This window comes from Streptopelia decaocto (genome assembly GCF_964273445.1).
Source record: "Streptopelia decaocto genome assembly, chromosome: 9".
Taxonomy (NCBI): Eukaryota; Metazoa; Chordata; class Aves; order Columbiformes; family Columbidae; genus Streptopelia; species Streptopelia decaocto.
The window spans coordinates 14,429,066-14,444,990 of NC_138664.1; the positions used below are offsets into that span (position 1 = coordinate 14,429,066).

Below are 15,925 nucleotides of genomic sequence, written 5' to 3' on the forward strand. Positions count from 1 at the left end.
GATCCTCTGATCTGGCAATTATTTTTAAGGTTAAAAAAAAAGCTAAAAACTTGAGGAGTGAGAGGTATCATTAGTTAAAGTGAGTGTTGTGCTAGATGTGCAGTCCTTAACTAAAGCACTGTTGAGCTCAGGGCAGCCTGAGTCAGGTCACAAAATAAACACATCTGTGATTTGGGGTCAGGCCTGTGGTCTGGGGAACCTTTCAGGTGGCCTGGCCTGCTCAGAGCGGCAGGTCTGTGCTGCCACAGGCTGATGTTCGTGCTCTTTCACAAACCTGCATGGTTGTTGCTGCTTCAGCACTTGCCTGTGGTCTGGGAGTAAGTGCTGAGGTTACACATACTGTGATATGATGGAGGTTTCTTCACAACTGATAAAGAGCAGGAAAATTACCTGCTCTGTGTGGGGGCCAGTTAAGGTATTGTCTGACCATCAGCTTTGTTAGTGTGCTTGGCCTGCATCTGTGCAAAGTTTGTACCTACATTGTAGCTGTATAAACTAGCCCACGCTCAAACCACCTCTGAATTTAGATCAAATATTTTTTGGTGAGGCTACAGCTGAAAGAAGGGCTACACTAAAGGCATGAGCCGAACGTGCCCCTTGGTCATCTAGCAGTATCTGGTAGTGCTCGGCCATCTAGAAAAACTTGAGTCTCTTTACTTAGAAAAATCATTTCAAGTAAGTATGTGAGGATGATGAGAAGGTCACCCAGGCTCAATCACAGGAGATGATTTACCAGGACAGGAAGTGGTCAGACAGAGGCAGGGAGCAGGAGGAGTTAAAAATGCTTTTGCTCCCATGGTCGCTGTCTGATGCAGGGTAGGTGCTTTCCTGGGGCCTCACCCCATTCAGGCTGGAGCTGCAGCCAGCCCTGTTCAGTAGTGGGGAAAGACCGAAATTTGACAACAGAGTGTACATTTTGGAAACCTGCTGCAATGTCCTGTACTAGATATCTGTTAACAATAAAGTGGTTAATCCATAAAGCTCCTTGGGTTTAAATAAAGACCTCAACTTGTATTCGATTAGAAATAACTTATTTTCATGCCTGCTTATTTCTGTACATCTGCTTTACAGGATTTGCTCAGTAGAAACCTGAGCCAGAGTAGCTAATACAGAATAATTAGAAGAAAGGTAACAATAGTCTGCAACCAAGACAAGGAGCAGAACAGAGGAAATAAAAGAGGGAGGAGGAGAGAGAAAAGAGATTCATATGAGGAAAAGGAGGACGAAAATAGCTGATGAGTTGGTTTGCTTTGCATTGACAAAATGTCATTGCACCATTTTGATCTCTAGATGCTTCACAACTTCCCAGTGAAGATGGAGAATATTTGTTTCACAAATTGAGATGATCAGTTTGATTTTCCAGGTTGTCTTCTACAGATGCTAGAAGTGGTTCACAGGCCACAGAAAGAGTCATCAGACCAGACAGAAGTAGAGTACAAGTCAAAATAGGGAGAATTTATACAGGCAAAACTGTCTAAGTGCTCAAGAGGCACATAGAGGAGACAGCTAAAAATACCAGCGTGTACTTGGTGGTACTGTGAGAGGTGGATTCTCAGCCAGAAGGATGGTGACAATGTAACAGTTACACAGGTTAGCACTGTCTGACTTTAGATTGTCACTGCATAATCATTGCCACGTCTCTGCATGCTTCATAACAGAAAGTTATAGATAACCTGAACCTGCTTGCCAAGGCAGACAAATGGTGGTTAATTCTACCAAATGTAGGCAGAATGTTCTTTCTGCAGAGCGATAGCTCCCATGCAGAGTTACTTGCCCTGCTTTCTTCCATTAGGCTCTAGACAGCTGCCCTTTTTGACACCTACTTCCAAAGTTCATCATCCACAGACTTACTGTTCAGATGGGGTTCTTGAGGTTGCTTTGTAACAATATCTTTGTGAACTTATGTGACTTGAAGTTATTCAGAAGCTCTAGATGTCTCTGGACAGGCCAAAGATGTATCTAACAGCCAACTTGTCAATAATGTAAAATAAGCTATTACCACAGCAAAATGTAGTGAATCACTTTTTTTTTTCTGAACAGGGCACATAGAAAGCTTCCCTGTGCTCAGAAATTAAATATGAGACTTGTATAAACTAATCTTAAAACTCTAAAATGTTTTAAAAGTCATGCTAATGACACATATTCCAAGACACTATTGCTGATGATTGTTCCTCTTATCCTGCTACTAGCTGGCAGCCTGAGAGGGCTCGGACAGCCTGAGCCCTCATCCAATCTAAAAAATTTGTCTTAAAACCTTTTTTAAAAATATTCTCAGCTGATGTAAACTGTCATTCTTCAGTCATCACTGATATTAATAGAGCCAGATCAATTTGCAGCTGCCTAGCACCTGGCCCAAAGATTTTTATTTTTTAATTAGAAAGCAAGCCACATTTATCCAGGGATATCTCACTTTGGGACAGCAGTACCTTCCACGGATGTGTTTGCTCAGATTTCCATCAGGAGTCTCCATCACGGATATTTTATTTGCGTAACAATCATAGTACAGTCACATGTCTCAAATAGCAGGACACAACCAGCAAATGGGTGTTAAGTCTTCAAGCTGTATCATATCATATCAATCATATCATATCATATCATATCATATATTGATTTCAAGATGCATTTTTGCTTGCATCCACCTTATTAGTTTAACAGTTTCTAGTCTAACTTCATTGTGTTTTAATTTAAATCATCAAGGCTTTACACATGAGAGCAAGCAAAGGGCAGTCTGAAGGTTTTAGCAGCTCTGGGACAAAAAGGAGTGTGACTGTAAAACGCAATGTTCTTCTACTTGTCTATCACTTGCCTATTTTTATTTTAGAGGAAAAGAAAACCTCAACAGAAATATAGGAAAGGTTGGGAGGTTCCAGATTTATTAGCACACTGAACAGAAAGAGGAGATTTAATAGAGATTTAATAGGAGATTTTGGGGTTTTCATCTTGTTTGGTTTCCTTTAATGAGCTGACGGTAAGTGAATGTGGAGAGCGCCATTGTTTAACGCTGGCTTTGCTCTAAAATAGCTTTATGAGACTGACGAATTTATGGTGTGAAACTAGAGGAATACAGAGGAGTGTTAAACCAAGAGGAAGAACTAATTGATACTCCGACAATCTGTGAGAGGACTTACGCTTCTACACTACAGATAACTGTGTTAGCACTGAAGTTTGCATTTAGGAGGGCCTGCTGAATATGTGCCTTCTGCAGCAGCATAGCCCATCTCACTGGAAAAAAATTAGGGTTGTCATCTGACACACTACTTGAGGGCAAGAATAAGCAGAGAATATTTACTCTCCTTAACCTAGCAATGCTCATTGGTGATTGACCTAATTTCTGTGTACCTGCAGGGCTGATGAGTGAGAAGGAGGCATTCACTGACCAGGGAGAAAGGGATTAGGGAACAGGAAATTTGCTGAATATATGAATTTATGGTGTGCTTTGCACTTCTGCATGTTTAAATGTGAAGTGCAAGCAGCAAAACCAGGATTTATGAATCTCAGCCCAAATGACTGTGCAAATCTTAAGGAGTACTTGCAGGAGAGTCTACACCTGAAATATTAATATTTTCATTCCTTTGGTGAAAATATACTTGTGATGATAAACATCAGTCAGTATGCACTGCAGTTTTAATAAGGTGAAGCACTGTAATGAGTAACGCTGCAGTAAGAATTACATGATCTGTTTTCTCCTGGAAGACTTTGGGGCCACATTTTCAAGTTATGTGCTTGCCTAACCTTGCAAGTTTTGTGCTTTGCTGTACAGAGGCAAGCTAGTGTACTGCAGATATCATGCTACGTAATGTAATTTTACGGAAATAGATGGGCAACATTCTATTTACTTGTGAGTCTCCTTCAGTAAAGTGTAATAAACAGGCATGTGCAATGAGCAGTGTGCACCATGAAGCCAAAAATAACCCAGGGAATAAACGTTGGCTTTCCTTACTGTTTTTCCAAATATTTATTTTATGCAGGTAAAATATTAGTATATTTATCTCAATGACTGCACCTGCATAAAATCATTCTTGGCTATCATGTGCCATTTTGTATAATTATAGCAGTTGGTACATCTAGTCGAGACTACAAATGTATATGTTTGCAACAGAAAATGCAGCCTGTATTTGTTAAAAAGCTGGGTGGGAGTGACAGGAGGAAGAGACTCATTAAATATATTAAAAAAAAAAAAAAAAAGTAAGGATTTTTTTCTTATCTCTTTAGAAAAAATACGAGCAGAATAATTTCCTAGCACTCTCAAACATTTATCTTACACATACAATATAAAAATTATCCCACTGAACAACTGGAAGAAAAATACATCTGATATGTATGTACAGTTCTCTATAGTAACACTGCAAACTCTCTCAAGCATAAATTGATTTGGATCTAGTGTTAGTCCCAAGTAAAATGTTATGCATAGGCAGTAAGAAGACGTATATAAACCAGATATAGATGTAAGCATAAAGTTTCTTCAACAGGCAGCTAACACTATTTTCATGTATTCCAAGGTATTTGGCAGGTTTATACTCCACCCATTTTTTTAAGTGTAACAATATTTAAATGTAGGTATCGAGCTATCTCCTTCTCAGATGGACACATGCAAAAAAACCCAAAACACTGTTTGGCATGTGCCTGTAGGGCAGAACAGTAGCAGGTCATCTAGTCCAGCCCTTGCCAACTTTTAAGCATCTGCTTCAGCAACACGCCACACACACTGAGACCAAACCGAGGTCCTCCTCTACCTTTCACAAAGCTGTAATCTAGTAAGTCATTTGGGCAGGAGGAGGTGTAGGTGCATACATGTACTTTAATCCACCTTACCTACAGGAATGGTCATTCCATGGATTTTATCTGCCCAACCAGCATAATACCTCAGGGTTTTTATGACCCCCTGGAGATCTACATAGAAAGCTTGCAAGAAAGGTTTGCCGCTGTTCAGTGATTCCATAGTCTACAGAACAAGAAAAAATTAAGAAATATAAGCACAGTAGCATTTTATATTATTGCACTTAAGTATTCAGTGTCTTATCAGCTCTTCAGTTATGACACAGATTTTCATGAAGACCAACCAGTTACGCCTTGGTGTAGTCTTAACCCAAAAGACTCAGAACAACTATCTTATCCCTTTTGTTACTTCTTTTTTGCAAATGTGAACAAAAAGCATTTTCCTTAAAAAAAACCCCTATGATTTTAAGAATGTGTGCGTGTGTGTGTCTGTCTGTCTTGTGGGTTTGTCTGTGTATCCACATGTACGTACATGTGCCTGTGTGTATTTTGGACCTAATAGCCACTGTGTTTGGTCCAGCTATATAAATGCTAAATTGCTTTCATCGGGAGCCAAGATAAAAATGCCTGTCAAACCAGGTTCTGTTATGTTAATGATAACAGCTGAGAAGGGGCTCCTTGTAACCCCATATTAATGATCTGAATCCATAAAGAGAAGAATGGACATATCCCTCTTTATATAATTGATGTGAATATAAAAATTTCTCTATGTGGCTGCCAAGTCTCCTGCTGAGGTCTGAGATATCTATACTGTACAGCCAGTTTATTTATTGCCATCAAATAAACAAACTCTCCTCTAGGGAAGCTCATAAATTAACAAGCTAATGTCCTTATTTTTAAGTTAATATTCCTATTTTTTAAAGTATCTTATAAGCTATCCTCTTAGGGGTTCCTAAGATCATTTAGCAAAAAGAATCCAATAAAATATCCTAAGACGTTGAGTAGCTTAACTCATTCTCAATAGCTGTCTAATAGAAATCGTTAAGAATGGGCAAAGTACACCCATGTGTAACACACCAACCATCAAATGAGTTTCTACGGAGAAGAATGGAGGCCTAATTCTGCACTGACTTATATCCCCAAGAGCAATTAATGGCATTGCCTGCAGTGCAGTTCGGTAAAGAACTTGGCTCTAGAAATACAAATCAAATGACAGGCAGAGTAAACTTGATTTGCTGTGCACTTCCTTCTCCCTGTGGTGATTTTACAGTGTACACTGGTGGTAAGATGATTTAAGTGTTGACAAAGCTGGAATTAAGACGTTCACCAGCTTAGTTCAAAGCACTTGACATGCGGAAAACAACATTAACAATGCCACCATTTATATGGCTTCATACGTGAGCGAAACAGTGCGGTACCCAGAATTCGTGTTACCAGTTGAGTATCAGTAAGCATTTCACTAATATCTGCACAAATCACTTTATGCAGTCTCCCATTTTGTATTTTAGAAAAGTTACAAGTGTTCGTAACAGGCATACGCGTGTGTGCACACCCATTCGTTTGTCTGATGTCCAGTTTAAAGCTTGTTGGAGTCAATTGGAAGACTCTTGTTGACTCTTAGGAGCTTTGGATCAGGTCTTAAGTAGACAGCCATCTTAGCCATCAAGCTGAATATAGTTTTCAAATATAATTCATATTAGCACAGTTATGAACTAATTTGCTCTCAGAATGTAGAACTGACAGGTGATTTGACTGTGCCACTTACAGCAAGAATTGCTCTGTCTCTTTCGACCAGGTCTGCGAGCTTGTCCAGAAGATGGCCTCTTTCCGATGCATCCATCCTCCTCCAGACTGAACCCAGAGAAAAAGCGAGGCGAGCTGCCCTCACGGCTTTGTCCGTATCAGCCTGTCAAGAAGGAAGAAAAAAGAAGAAAGCTATTGAGGTAAATAACGTTACCAGGCTTATGAAATTTGCTGTTGTACATCCTTAGTCACATTATGGGTTTTAGAACTGTGATTAATAAAAGAACTGTCCAACAGTGCTATTCCGGGCTATCGCTTTGGTCTGTTTATACATTTCTACCCATTCACGAGATACATTACCTTGTCAGCTTCCTGGATCTCACAGATCTGCTCTCCTGTTGCTGGATTATATACTGGGAATATTCTCCCACTTTCAGAATTTTGCCACTCATTGTTGATAAAAATCTAGAAAAGGAAGAAAAGTCATCAGTGCTCCTGCATGAACAAACGGGACTGTATACAACACCAAACTCCTAGGAAAGGCTGCAGATTCTAATACAAGAAAGTTGAAACTTAAGCCTGTGAAAATGAAGTTTTTTTAAAAGTTCAGGCTAAGGGTCAGCCCCTGATGTCTGTCTGTGTTCTGTGGCAGTATCACTATAGCAGCAACATCAAACTCTAAATAATTTGGTTGACATTCGCATTTTGTTCAAAAACTGTAACAAGTAAACCAAAAAAAGAAATACCTGTATCAGACAAAAAGCCTTGAAACTGCTAGAGACAAGAGAAGGATTTGGAGTAATCATTCAATTCAGTAAGTAAACATTTGGTCACTGATACAACCCAGTCAAGGCTGAATAATCTCAAACATCACAGTTCTTCAATACACAGTCAGTTGATTATGGCTACAGTGATGGCTTGCAGCACAGAATTAACTTGCTTATCTGCTTGTAACAATGGAAATTGTTACATTCTCTCAGTATTGACATCATTTTAATTGTCATGGGCAAAACAAATCTGAATTTTAATGGTGCTGACAGCAGCTGTCTTGAGAGGTAATGACAGATGAGTTTATTTAAAGTAGATTTTTACTGGTAGCTGCACACGCCCCAGTTATTGTCTGCTGAATGACTTTCAAGAACAGGATGTAGTTATTTCTTAGCAAATATGAAATAAGTCACTCTAGTAGAAAGACTGAGTGAAAGGTTTTCCAGGTATTCAGACTCTTCCTGCCCTTGAAATCTTTCCAAGAATGAAAGTGTTCAAAAAGTCCAGGCACCATATGGTTTCCTTGGAGTTCAGGTATCAATGTTCTTTCATTGTATTTCATGAAGTACAACTTTAAATGTGTAAGGGGATGTTATGGCCTAAATGAGATTGATGGGGACTTTTACCACTGATTTCACTGGAGGCAGGAGTTTGCCCCTAGACAGAAGAAATGTTCACCACCCTTTTTTGCATGAGGGGTTAAGTTGCAATTATGGAGACAGGGCCGTTCCTCTGGTTAAAGCAAAGCACAGCCCCATACCCATACAGATCCTATGATGAGCAGAAAGTTGAGGGACCCTTTGAAAGATTCAGGACTCTCAGTTCCAATCAGAGATACTCAGGTGATAGAAACAGGCCTATCTTTTTAGATCATAGCTACAGAACAAGAATGAATGATATATTAAATATTCGTCTAGTTCCTTCACAGAACCAACCGTAGATGCTGGGTCAAAAATCTGTCCCACCAATGAGGCAGACTAAACCTCACAAACAACTTGTCCAGAGTAGTACTTTGCCACCTCTTTAATCTTGCACTTACTGCTGTCTTACTGCCATGCAATAAAGAAGCTGTTGCCTTTGTACTGGTAGATGGCTCGGGTCAGCCAGATGAGAACAGGGAGACAAAGGAATAGACAGTTCATATGTAAGGACTTTGCTTAAATTTGATGTGGCAAAACCAGGACAAAAAATTATGTGTTTTTCATGTGGAAATGAATGGAATGTAATACCTGTCTTTTCTAGTCAAAGAATAGTATGATGAGATTATAGACCAGCTGCTGCTGTTTTAGGCTTGAAGTAGTACAATGAGGCTAGCCATACAAGCCTGCCAACTACATAGTTTAAAACTAACTATAACTTAAGTGTTTACAACTTGTCTGATGGCAAAAAAAAAAAAGGCATCAGCATGAAAATGCTCAGTGTTTAAGGAAAGAGGATCACCAGAGATTTAACATAGCTGTAAGGAAGGAAGGAAGCAAGTAGAGAGCTAGTCATAAATCGATGAGAAGAAACTGAGCTAGGAAAAAACCCCACAACACTATTCTATTATAGCAAAAAAAAAGCAGCAGCCAAGAGAAAATACAGTCAGGAAGCTCAAGATGAACAGTTGCAACACCAAAGGGTATAAAGCATCTGTAAAAGAAGAGAACACGGTGAGGACACCGGTGTGCCTGTGCTTTTCAAAGAAAGTGAAGTAATTGCACGCTCACATTTGCACAGGAAGGCAAAGATGCGTCTGTAGACAAACCAGACCTGAGATCGCTCAACCTATTCTCCAAGCCAATGGAAGCCACGTAGCTGTGTTCTAATCAGGAGGGCTTATTAGCTCAGGCTCAGTGCCACACTGACGGCAGTGACATAGCTCCAGGTTCAGAGCTGACTCATGTCTCGCTGACTCAGGACATGGGCAGAAGGAACCTGTGAAAGACCCTGGTGATACAACAACTGTGCATAGAAATGAACAATTACATTTGGTTTTGCTTTTATGGATGTGTTTCTGTTATTTTCCTCATCTTCCCCATCTGTCTAGCACAAGCCACTTTGCTGTGCATGCTTCCATCCATTCCAGAGTCTGTCCTATCTTTGCTTTCTCCCCCTTTTTGTTCTGGTTTTCAGAAGTAGCTGACCTGGGGCCTACCACGCCATCCATCACTTTCTCTGCACACTGTACTTATTTTGAACCTGTTCGTGTCCTTGGACTGTAAGCTCCTCAGACTGTGGGTGGTGTCTTCCTGCTCCGTGATTACGCTGCTTCACAAACTAAAGTAGTGGCCCCCTTTAGGACATTTTGGAGCTAACCCAGCCAAACTAAGATAATGAAAGAATCACCAGTATGGTCTCTAGTGGTTAACACCATAAGCCAAAACCCTCCGGTGTATCGTTGTCACTTTCTAGGCTGTAAGCGAAACAAGGAAACTCCGAGATCTGTGACGTGTGGAAGTAGGATTTTACTTTCCACTGCGTTCGGTGGAGTTAACTCCATGCCCAGAGTATGTGGGGATGTGCTGAGGAGGGAGGGGAGGGAGGAAAGCTTGCAGCTTCAGGCACAGGCGGCCAAAGGAAATGTAATGATGTTTGTTTAGGGTTACAGTATGTACATAAACACATTGGTTCCTTGTGTGATCTGTCTTGACAGAATAAAACAGGTTGAGTACAACAACCTGAGAAGTGGTAACAACTGCAGTTCAGTAGTCTTCCCTTAGAGAAGTGGTGTGTTCTTTTAAAAACCATTTAAAAATGCTACCTACATTCTGCTGGGATGAACACCAATTGTCAGGTTTGCTAGTACACAGGACACATATTTGTTCTTAAAACACATTTCACTGTAGGAATAAGAAATAGTGCCTTGGAAATACAGAAGAGTGTTGCACTTTAAGTTGACTGGAACTATAAGATATTATTTTGTTGAATGCTTCATTTATCCAATAAATTTAGAAAAAGAACAGTAATAGCAAATATTTCATATAGGACATGGGAAGGATCTATTTGGCATAAAGTTAGAGTTGAAGGCAAGAGAAATTGCTACTGTTAATGGTTAATGTTAGTTTCTTCCTGTTCCACTTTCTATAAACAAGGTATTGCCTATACAAGCTCATTACTGTAAACTGAGCACATTTAAATTGGCAGTAAAATCAGAGTATTTACTCTAGTGCACAAATAAAGTACCTAGTCCCATGTTTTGGAACAGTTTCAAGTCTTGAAATCCAGCAGCTGGCAGCTTTACAAGCAAAACCTTACACTTAAATAATTCACTTTTGAAAGTTTTAGGTGTTCTGTGTCAGGTAGTACCATTCAGCAGATATTCCTACCACCAAGACACAGATTCTTTTGCAATAAATTTGCATTCACAGGGGCTTTTATAACTCTTCAGGCACTACAGACTCCAATGGCTGTTGATTAAATGTATATATCCTGTACATTTAATCTGACTTTCATTATGGCCACTTCGTAAAAATGCCATGAAATGGACAAGCGATGACACATTGCAAGAAAAAGGAATCCCTGCAAAGCCTCAAATTGGGTTTTTTCCTGCCTTATTTATAGTGACCATGGTAAAGGCTAACTCTAAATCAGGGAGAATATTTGACAGCAAATGTTCCTATCTATGGATTATATATAACCCATCCTAAACACCAGATGAAAAAGGGGTAACCCTAGAAAAAAAGAAGGGCTTGCTTCCATGTAAATCATGCTACAAATTGGACAACACCCAGTGAGTTCATTGTTCAACCTCAATTGTGAAGGCTATTCACATTTACTATTCCCCTGGAATCAATGTTAATTAAGGCTGACTGGGGCTATAAATCAGCCTTTGGTTTTTACAGCTTAATTCAGCATTAAGCATATATATGTAAATAAAAGGTAACTGATTAACCACTTGAGTTTTCCAGGAGTTACTGAGGTAATTTGTTTTTGTTTGAGTCCTAGTGTTACCTTTTGTGATTTGCAGTAAGGAAAAGCACATAGTGTGTCATGTATTTGCTATGTGGTATTGTGAGTAGTTAAATAATCTGGCCTGTTGGGTGCTATCAACAAAACCGTGCCAAAATGGAAAGGGAAGAAGGGAACACTTCAAAAATTTTGGAACAAACGACCATTTAGTTTGCCATCTACTCTCAATAGAGCCAATAACTGCAGTAATGTCAGAGCAGGAGACGAAAAGGCAAACCTTCCCGTTCACTGAGGTGTCCCGTCAGGACAGTGATCTGGCCAAGAACAAACCCCACTAGCAAAACAGACAATGAACACCTCTTGCAAGTGAGGAATCTGGCTGTGCTTGGGTACAGTGCTCTGAGGAGGACACTAAACACTTTGTTCACCAGCAATGCTGCCTAAGGCAACCTGCAGCACAGGCAGCGGGCAGCCGAGGGCTGTCTGTGCGTGCGCGGGGCAGGTTTCAAACAGACCTTGCAGTGTAATAGGTGCAGTTGGAAGCTCCCAGTTGCCCCAGTGAACATGCCCTTGGAGTGTCATCATTCTCATGAGATCTCATCATAAGGTCTTTAGGTAATTTCTGTTCCTTTCCAAATGAAAGGTAGAGAGGGCATGGCATTTTCCTGAAAGAACAGGCACATCCCTCCTGGTGCTGACAATAACCTCATCCTCACACACACATACGCTCTCAAAGAGCTTTTGATAGAACTTTGCAAGAATACGGTCCTACCACATATTTGCTAGGTTCAAATTTTGCCCGTGGTTAATTACATACTGCCACTGTGGAGAGAGTTCCACAGACTAATCAAGGAAGCAATCTGACCCATCCTACAGGGCACATGACTGTTCAGAGCCTTGAGCTACCATATCACACAAAAAAGCATGCAAAGAAAAAACAACATTATTACATAACAGTTCAAGTTACTTTGAGACTCTGCTGACGTAGTTGGAAGGAAATGATAGATTGCATTTTTGCATAAGACCTGCATTTCAAAAGCGTTATACACTGAGTACAATAGCATTTTTGGATGCTCATCAGTTTTGAAATCAAGCCAAGAGTAAATGTTTTAGCATAAAGCAAAGCAAATTAAGCTTTGCAAATAAACAACTCCAGTATCTTGTTTAAGTAACCATCTGTCCCAGTTGGCTTATTAATAATTCGCTACTTAACGTTCATTTCAAACCATGCAGGTAGTTGCAGTAGTAAGTATTCAAAGAGAAAGGGATGTGTCCAAAACCAGACTGAACAACCTAATCCGCAATATAGTAGCAGCAAAATTTAGAGCAGGGAGGAAACGGATAGGATCTTGTGTTTTTATCACTATTTACCAATGAGGAAGTACAAACCAACTATCTTTATGAGTGTGCGTATAAATACGATTAATTCAAATGCAGCACAGAACTAGTATTTCCTTTGCACCTCTTCAATGAATGAGATTTGGTTTCGTGGCACTACAATCCCTCTGGCATTCACCCAGGGGCTAGCGCTGGATTTGGGAAATAAACTGATTTTTAAACTCACTGGGGATTCCTGCATGCTCACTGCCCCTCTTGTTTTGTATTGTCTTCCATTAAAACATAAGGAAAAAAGTAATTTGGGCTCCTTTAATTCATGAGTAATCAACACAGGTGGCAACAATGTAACTTTTCATTTCCTTTCTTGAAAATGTTCTCAAATGATGTGGGAGTGAAATGATGACCTAAATTCTTAATTTGATATTGCTTAGTGATGATGTCATCAGACATTTTCTTCAGCCTCCCCAGCTGTATAAGTAAGAACTTCAGCCAGTGGACAGACAGTGGCCTAGCATTCTGCTTTTTGGAGGTGGAATTATTTTCCCATGGATTTAATAAACAATGTTTTTGTGCTGTTGCAGCTCCAGAAATATTTTTTAGTACAGGAAGAGGATTTTAACATCCAAATAATAATGGCTTCCCACAGGAGATACGGTTCTGGATGAATGGAGGAAGGAATGGGAATTTCCTAACTCAATTGATTTAGTAGCTGATTATAGTTCATTCCATCAAAGATCTTTTTTTCATATGTGACTTACTCCTTAGAGAGCCTTTGACGTTAAATCTGCAAGGCTGGGGGAAGGGGCATCAGATGCCAAAGTACTTTATGAAAGAATCACAGCTGTTCAGCCCTCAGCAACTTCTCATAGCTGGAGGCATTAAGAAATACTTAATGGTACTTCTTTTTTGGAGGAGGGGGCATACAATTTTAGAGGCATGCAAAAAATCCAGCAGCAGCATTTCCCTTGGTAAATACTGCATAACATCACAGATACTGGGCACCTGTGCCTCAGTCTGGTCAGGAAATTTCATATCCTTTCCCATCTCAGCAACTTCATTTCCTCTCCTTTGGAAACATTTCAAGAGTCCTAACGATTAGTACAATTGTAGGGGAATGAAGCAGAAGGGATTACCAATCAGAGGTGCAGCTTGTTTATTTTCTCAAGCTTTGTTTTCCTTCACTTTTATGGCTGTCTTGATACAACAAACCTCTCACGTTCTAGCCAGAGTCTGTTGTGGGGCACTCCTGGGAGTGACTGGAAACCAACAGCTGGCTACAGAATCAGCGAAAACCTGGTTTATGAGTAGGCACTAGGAAAGCAAAAGTCAACCCCAGCAGAGTGATCGCTGTCTGCCCAGCAACTCACCACTAGTGCCGTTCTCTTCTATTTTTAGAAGAGGATTGTTCAGGCAAGAGCAGCAATAGTCACTGCTCCTTGCTGGCAGGTCACAAAGTCTGAGTAGTCAGCCAGAGACTTTGAGGCCAACCACCCCATATGTTCTCCATGCAGAATCCTGCTTCTCAAGGCAGTCCGGGAATGAGCCTGTCTCCAGGCAGCACCAGTGACCGCATGGCTTCCAACGCTACACCTCCCTGCGGCAGGGCAGGCTGGCTGCCTTGAGCACACTGACAGAAATGGTCATTGTGTAGTTTATTTGAGTTACCACAGCACGTACTAGTCCTCAGAAGTTACCCAGATTTTGTTTCTTGTAATAAGATGCCTTTCAACTGTGCAGGAACTGTAATTGTTTTAAGAAGAGTAACTGAACTGTACGTAACACTGAACTAGGCACTAAATTTAATTCTGGCAAGCAGGCTCCTATGGACATAGTTGGTTTTCAGCCACTAGAGGTCCAATCCAACTCACAGTTAAACAAAAGGAAAAATTCAACTGGTTTCAGTGGGAGCTGAATCAGGCCCCAGTTGATGAAAAGGAAGCAATGGCAACAGCCTCCATAGGGATGTTTGTACTGGGAGACAAGGCTGCTTCACTGGAAGCCTGATGTCTGCTCTAGAGCCTGTGAGGTCTGCGAAGGCCAAACAAAATGACAAGAACGTGTTGATTTTTATTTTTTTCTTTGGCCGCTGGATTATTTCCTCTCCTTACCTCACACACACCTCCCACCGCCGGAAAACAAACAAACAAACAAACAAATAAACAACCTATGGATTTGAAAAGGAAGAAGAGCTCTTTTCTAAAACTGTGTTTTTTGGTTTGCTTAAAACTCATTTGGACCTCAGAGCCAATGGCTTTTAGACATGCTCTACCATAAATCGGAGTTTCCTTCAAAAACCCGAGCTTGAAATTTCATTCAAGAAACCTAGAGTCCAAACTTCAGAGTGTACTGAGAAGGCTGGAAAATTTTAAACATTTACAAACATACTACAGCAGGAGAATAAAAAAGTGAAATTGAAAAGAAAATGCACAGGAAGCTAACGAGGCTGCTCTGGTCTCGCTGTCAACACAGCAGTACGTCAAAATCTGGCTGAATTATGTTTACACAACCCGAGTCCTGGGCCAAGGGTACATGTCTGGATGAGAAGACCAGACCGATCAGCTTCTCTGGATCTAACTTCCAAGTAGCAAGGCCTGAGCCAAGCCTACTGAAATAAAAACCAGTCCTTGACATCAGTGGACATTGGATCAGACACCAAGTATTTAAAACAGGTGAATACGTCAAGGTCTCGGTCACATTTCAGCTTGCGTAAATGAAGCCATACTTCAGCTGGAGGAGGATTCATGTGATCTAGCACCTAATGGTGGCATCTGATGCAGAAGCTCAGTCTCTTTCCAGCCCTGGGGGGGTGGGAGGAGAGGAGCAGCAGTACCCCCCTCCTCAGGAGGGCTGTCACCCCATAAGGGTCTGTCCCTCCACGCCTGTTGTACAGGCCCAGTCATCGAGACATCTTGTTGAGGTGTTCAAAGGAAGATACGGTGAGTCCCCTGGTGAGCCAGCTCACAGTCCGTATAGGTTTGGAGAACAGCACCCTAGGAAATGGGTGCGACTGGGAGGAGAAACTGGGGGAATCCAGGGTCTCTGAGCAGCAAATGGAATCAGAGAAAGGGCTTGAAGTCCCTGTCAGTCTGCTGTGAAAGTGGAATGTAACATGATTTTTTTTCTCCCCTATGTCCCAAATCCCTCACACCAAATGTTTGACCTGCCTGTCTTCCTGTCTTAATTAGTCTTCTTTCTGGGAGCTGGGTCTGTTCTTTTGCAAATGGCAGCACATCAGACAGGGGAAACCTGTCATGTTTATTTTCTGAGCTGTAGGGGGCACCCATTTGAAAAAACTCCCAGCTTATCTAAACGTTTTTGTTTGTATGATTTTGATTTAGGAAGTTTGAGTAATTAGTTAAGAAGATTAAATAAGTCTTAACAACATGCAGTAGCATGCTTACTTTCCTCCTCCCGCCCAAGTATTTCCTGCAAAAAAACTCAGGCTGTCAAACTGCGATGATACCTTTTC

At 40.8% G+C, this 15,925-nt stretch overlaps 1 protein-coding gene across 3 annotated transcripts in view; it reads right to left on the bottom strand.

The window, feature by feature from the left end:
* Window positions 1-15,925, bottom strand: part of ALDH1A2 (aldehyde dehydrogenase 1 family member A2) — a 57,737-nt gene that overhangs the window by 23,602 nt on the left and 18,210 nt on the right. For all 3 annotated transcript variants that reach the window (XM_082061082.1, XM_082061081.1, XM_082061080.1), the window contains exons 2-4: window positions 6,820-6,924; window positions 6,482-6,622; window positions 4,813-4,942 (exon numbers count right to left, since the gene is read on the bottom strand). In XM_082061082.1, coding sequence (XP_081917208.1) covers window positions 4,813-4,942; window positions 6,482-6,556 — 205 coding nt within the window. In that variant the 5' untranslated portion in view covers window positions 6,557-6,622; window positions 6,820-6,924. The remainder of the gene's footprint in view (window positions 1-4,812; window positions 4,943-6,481; window positions 6,623-6,819; window positions 6,925-15,925) is intronic.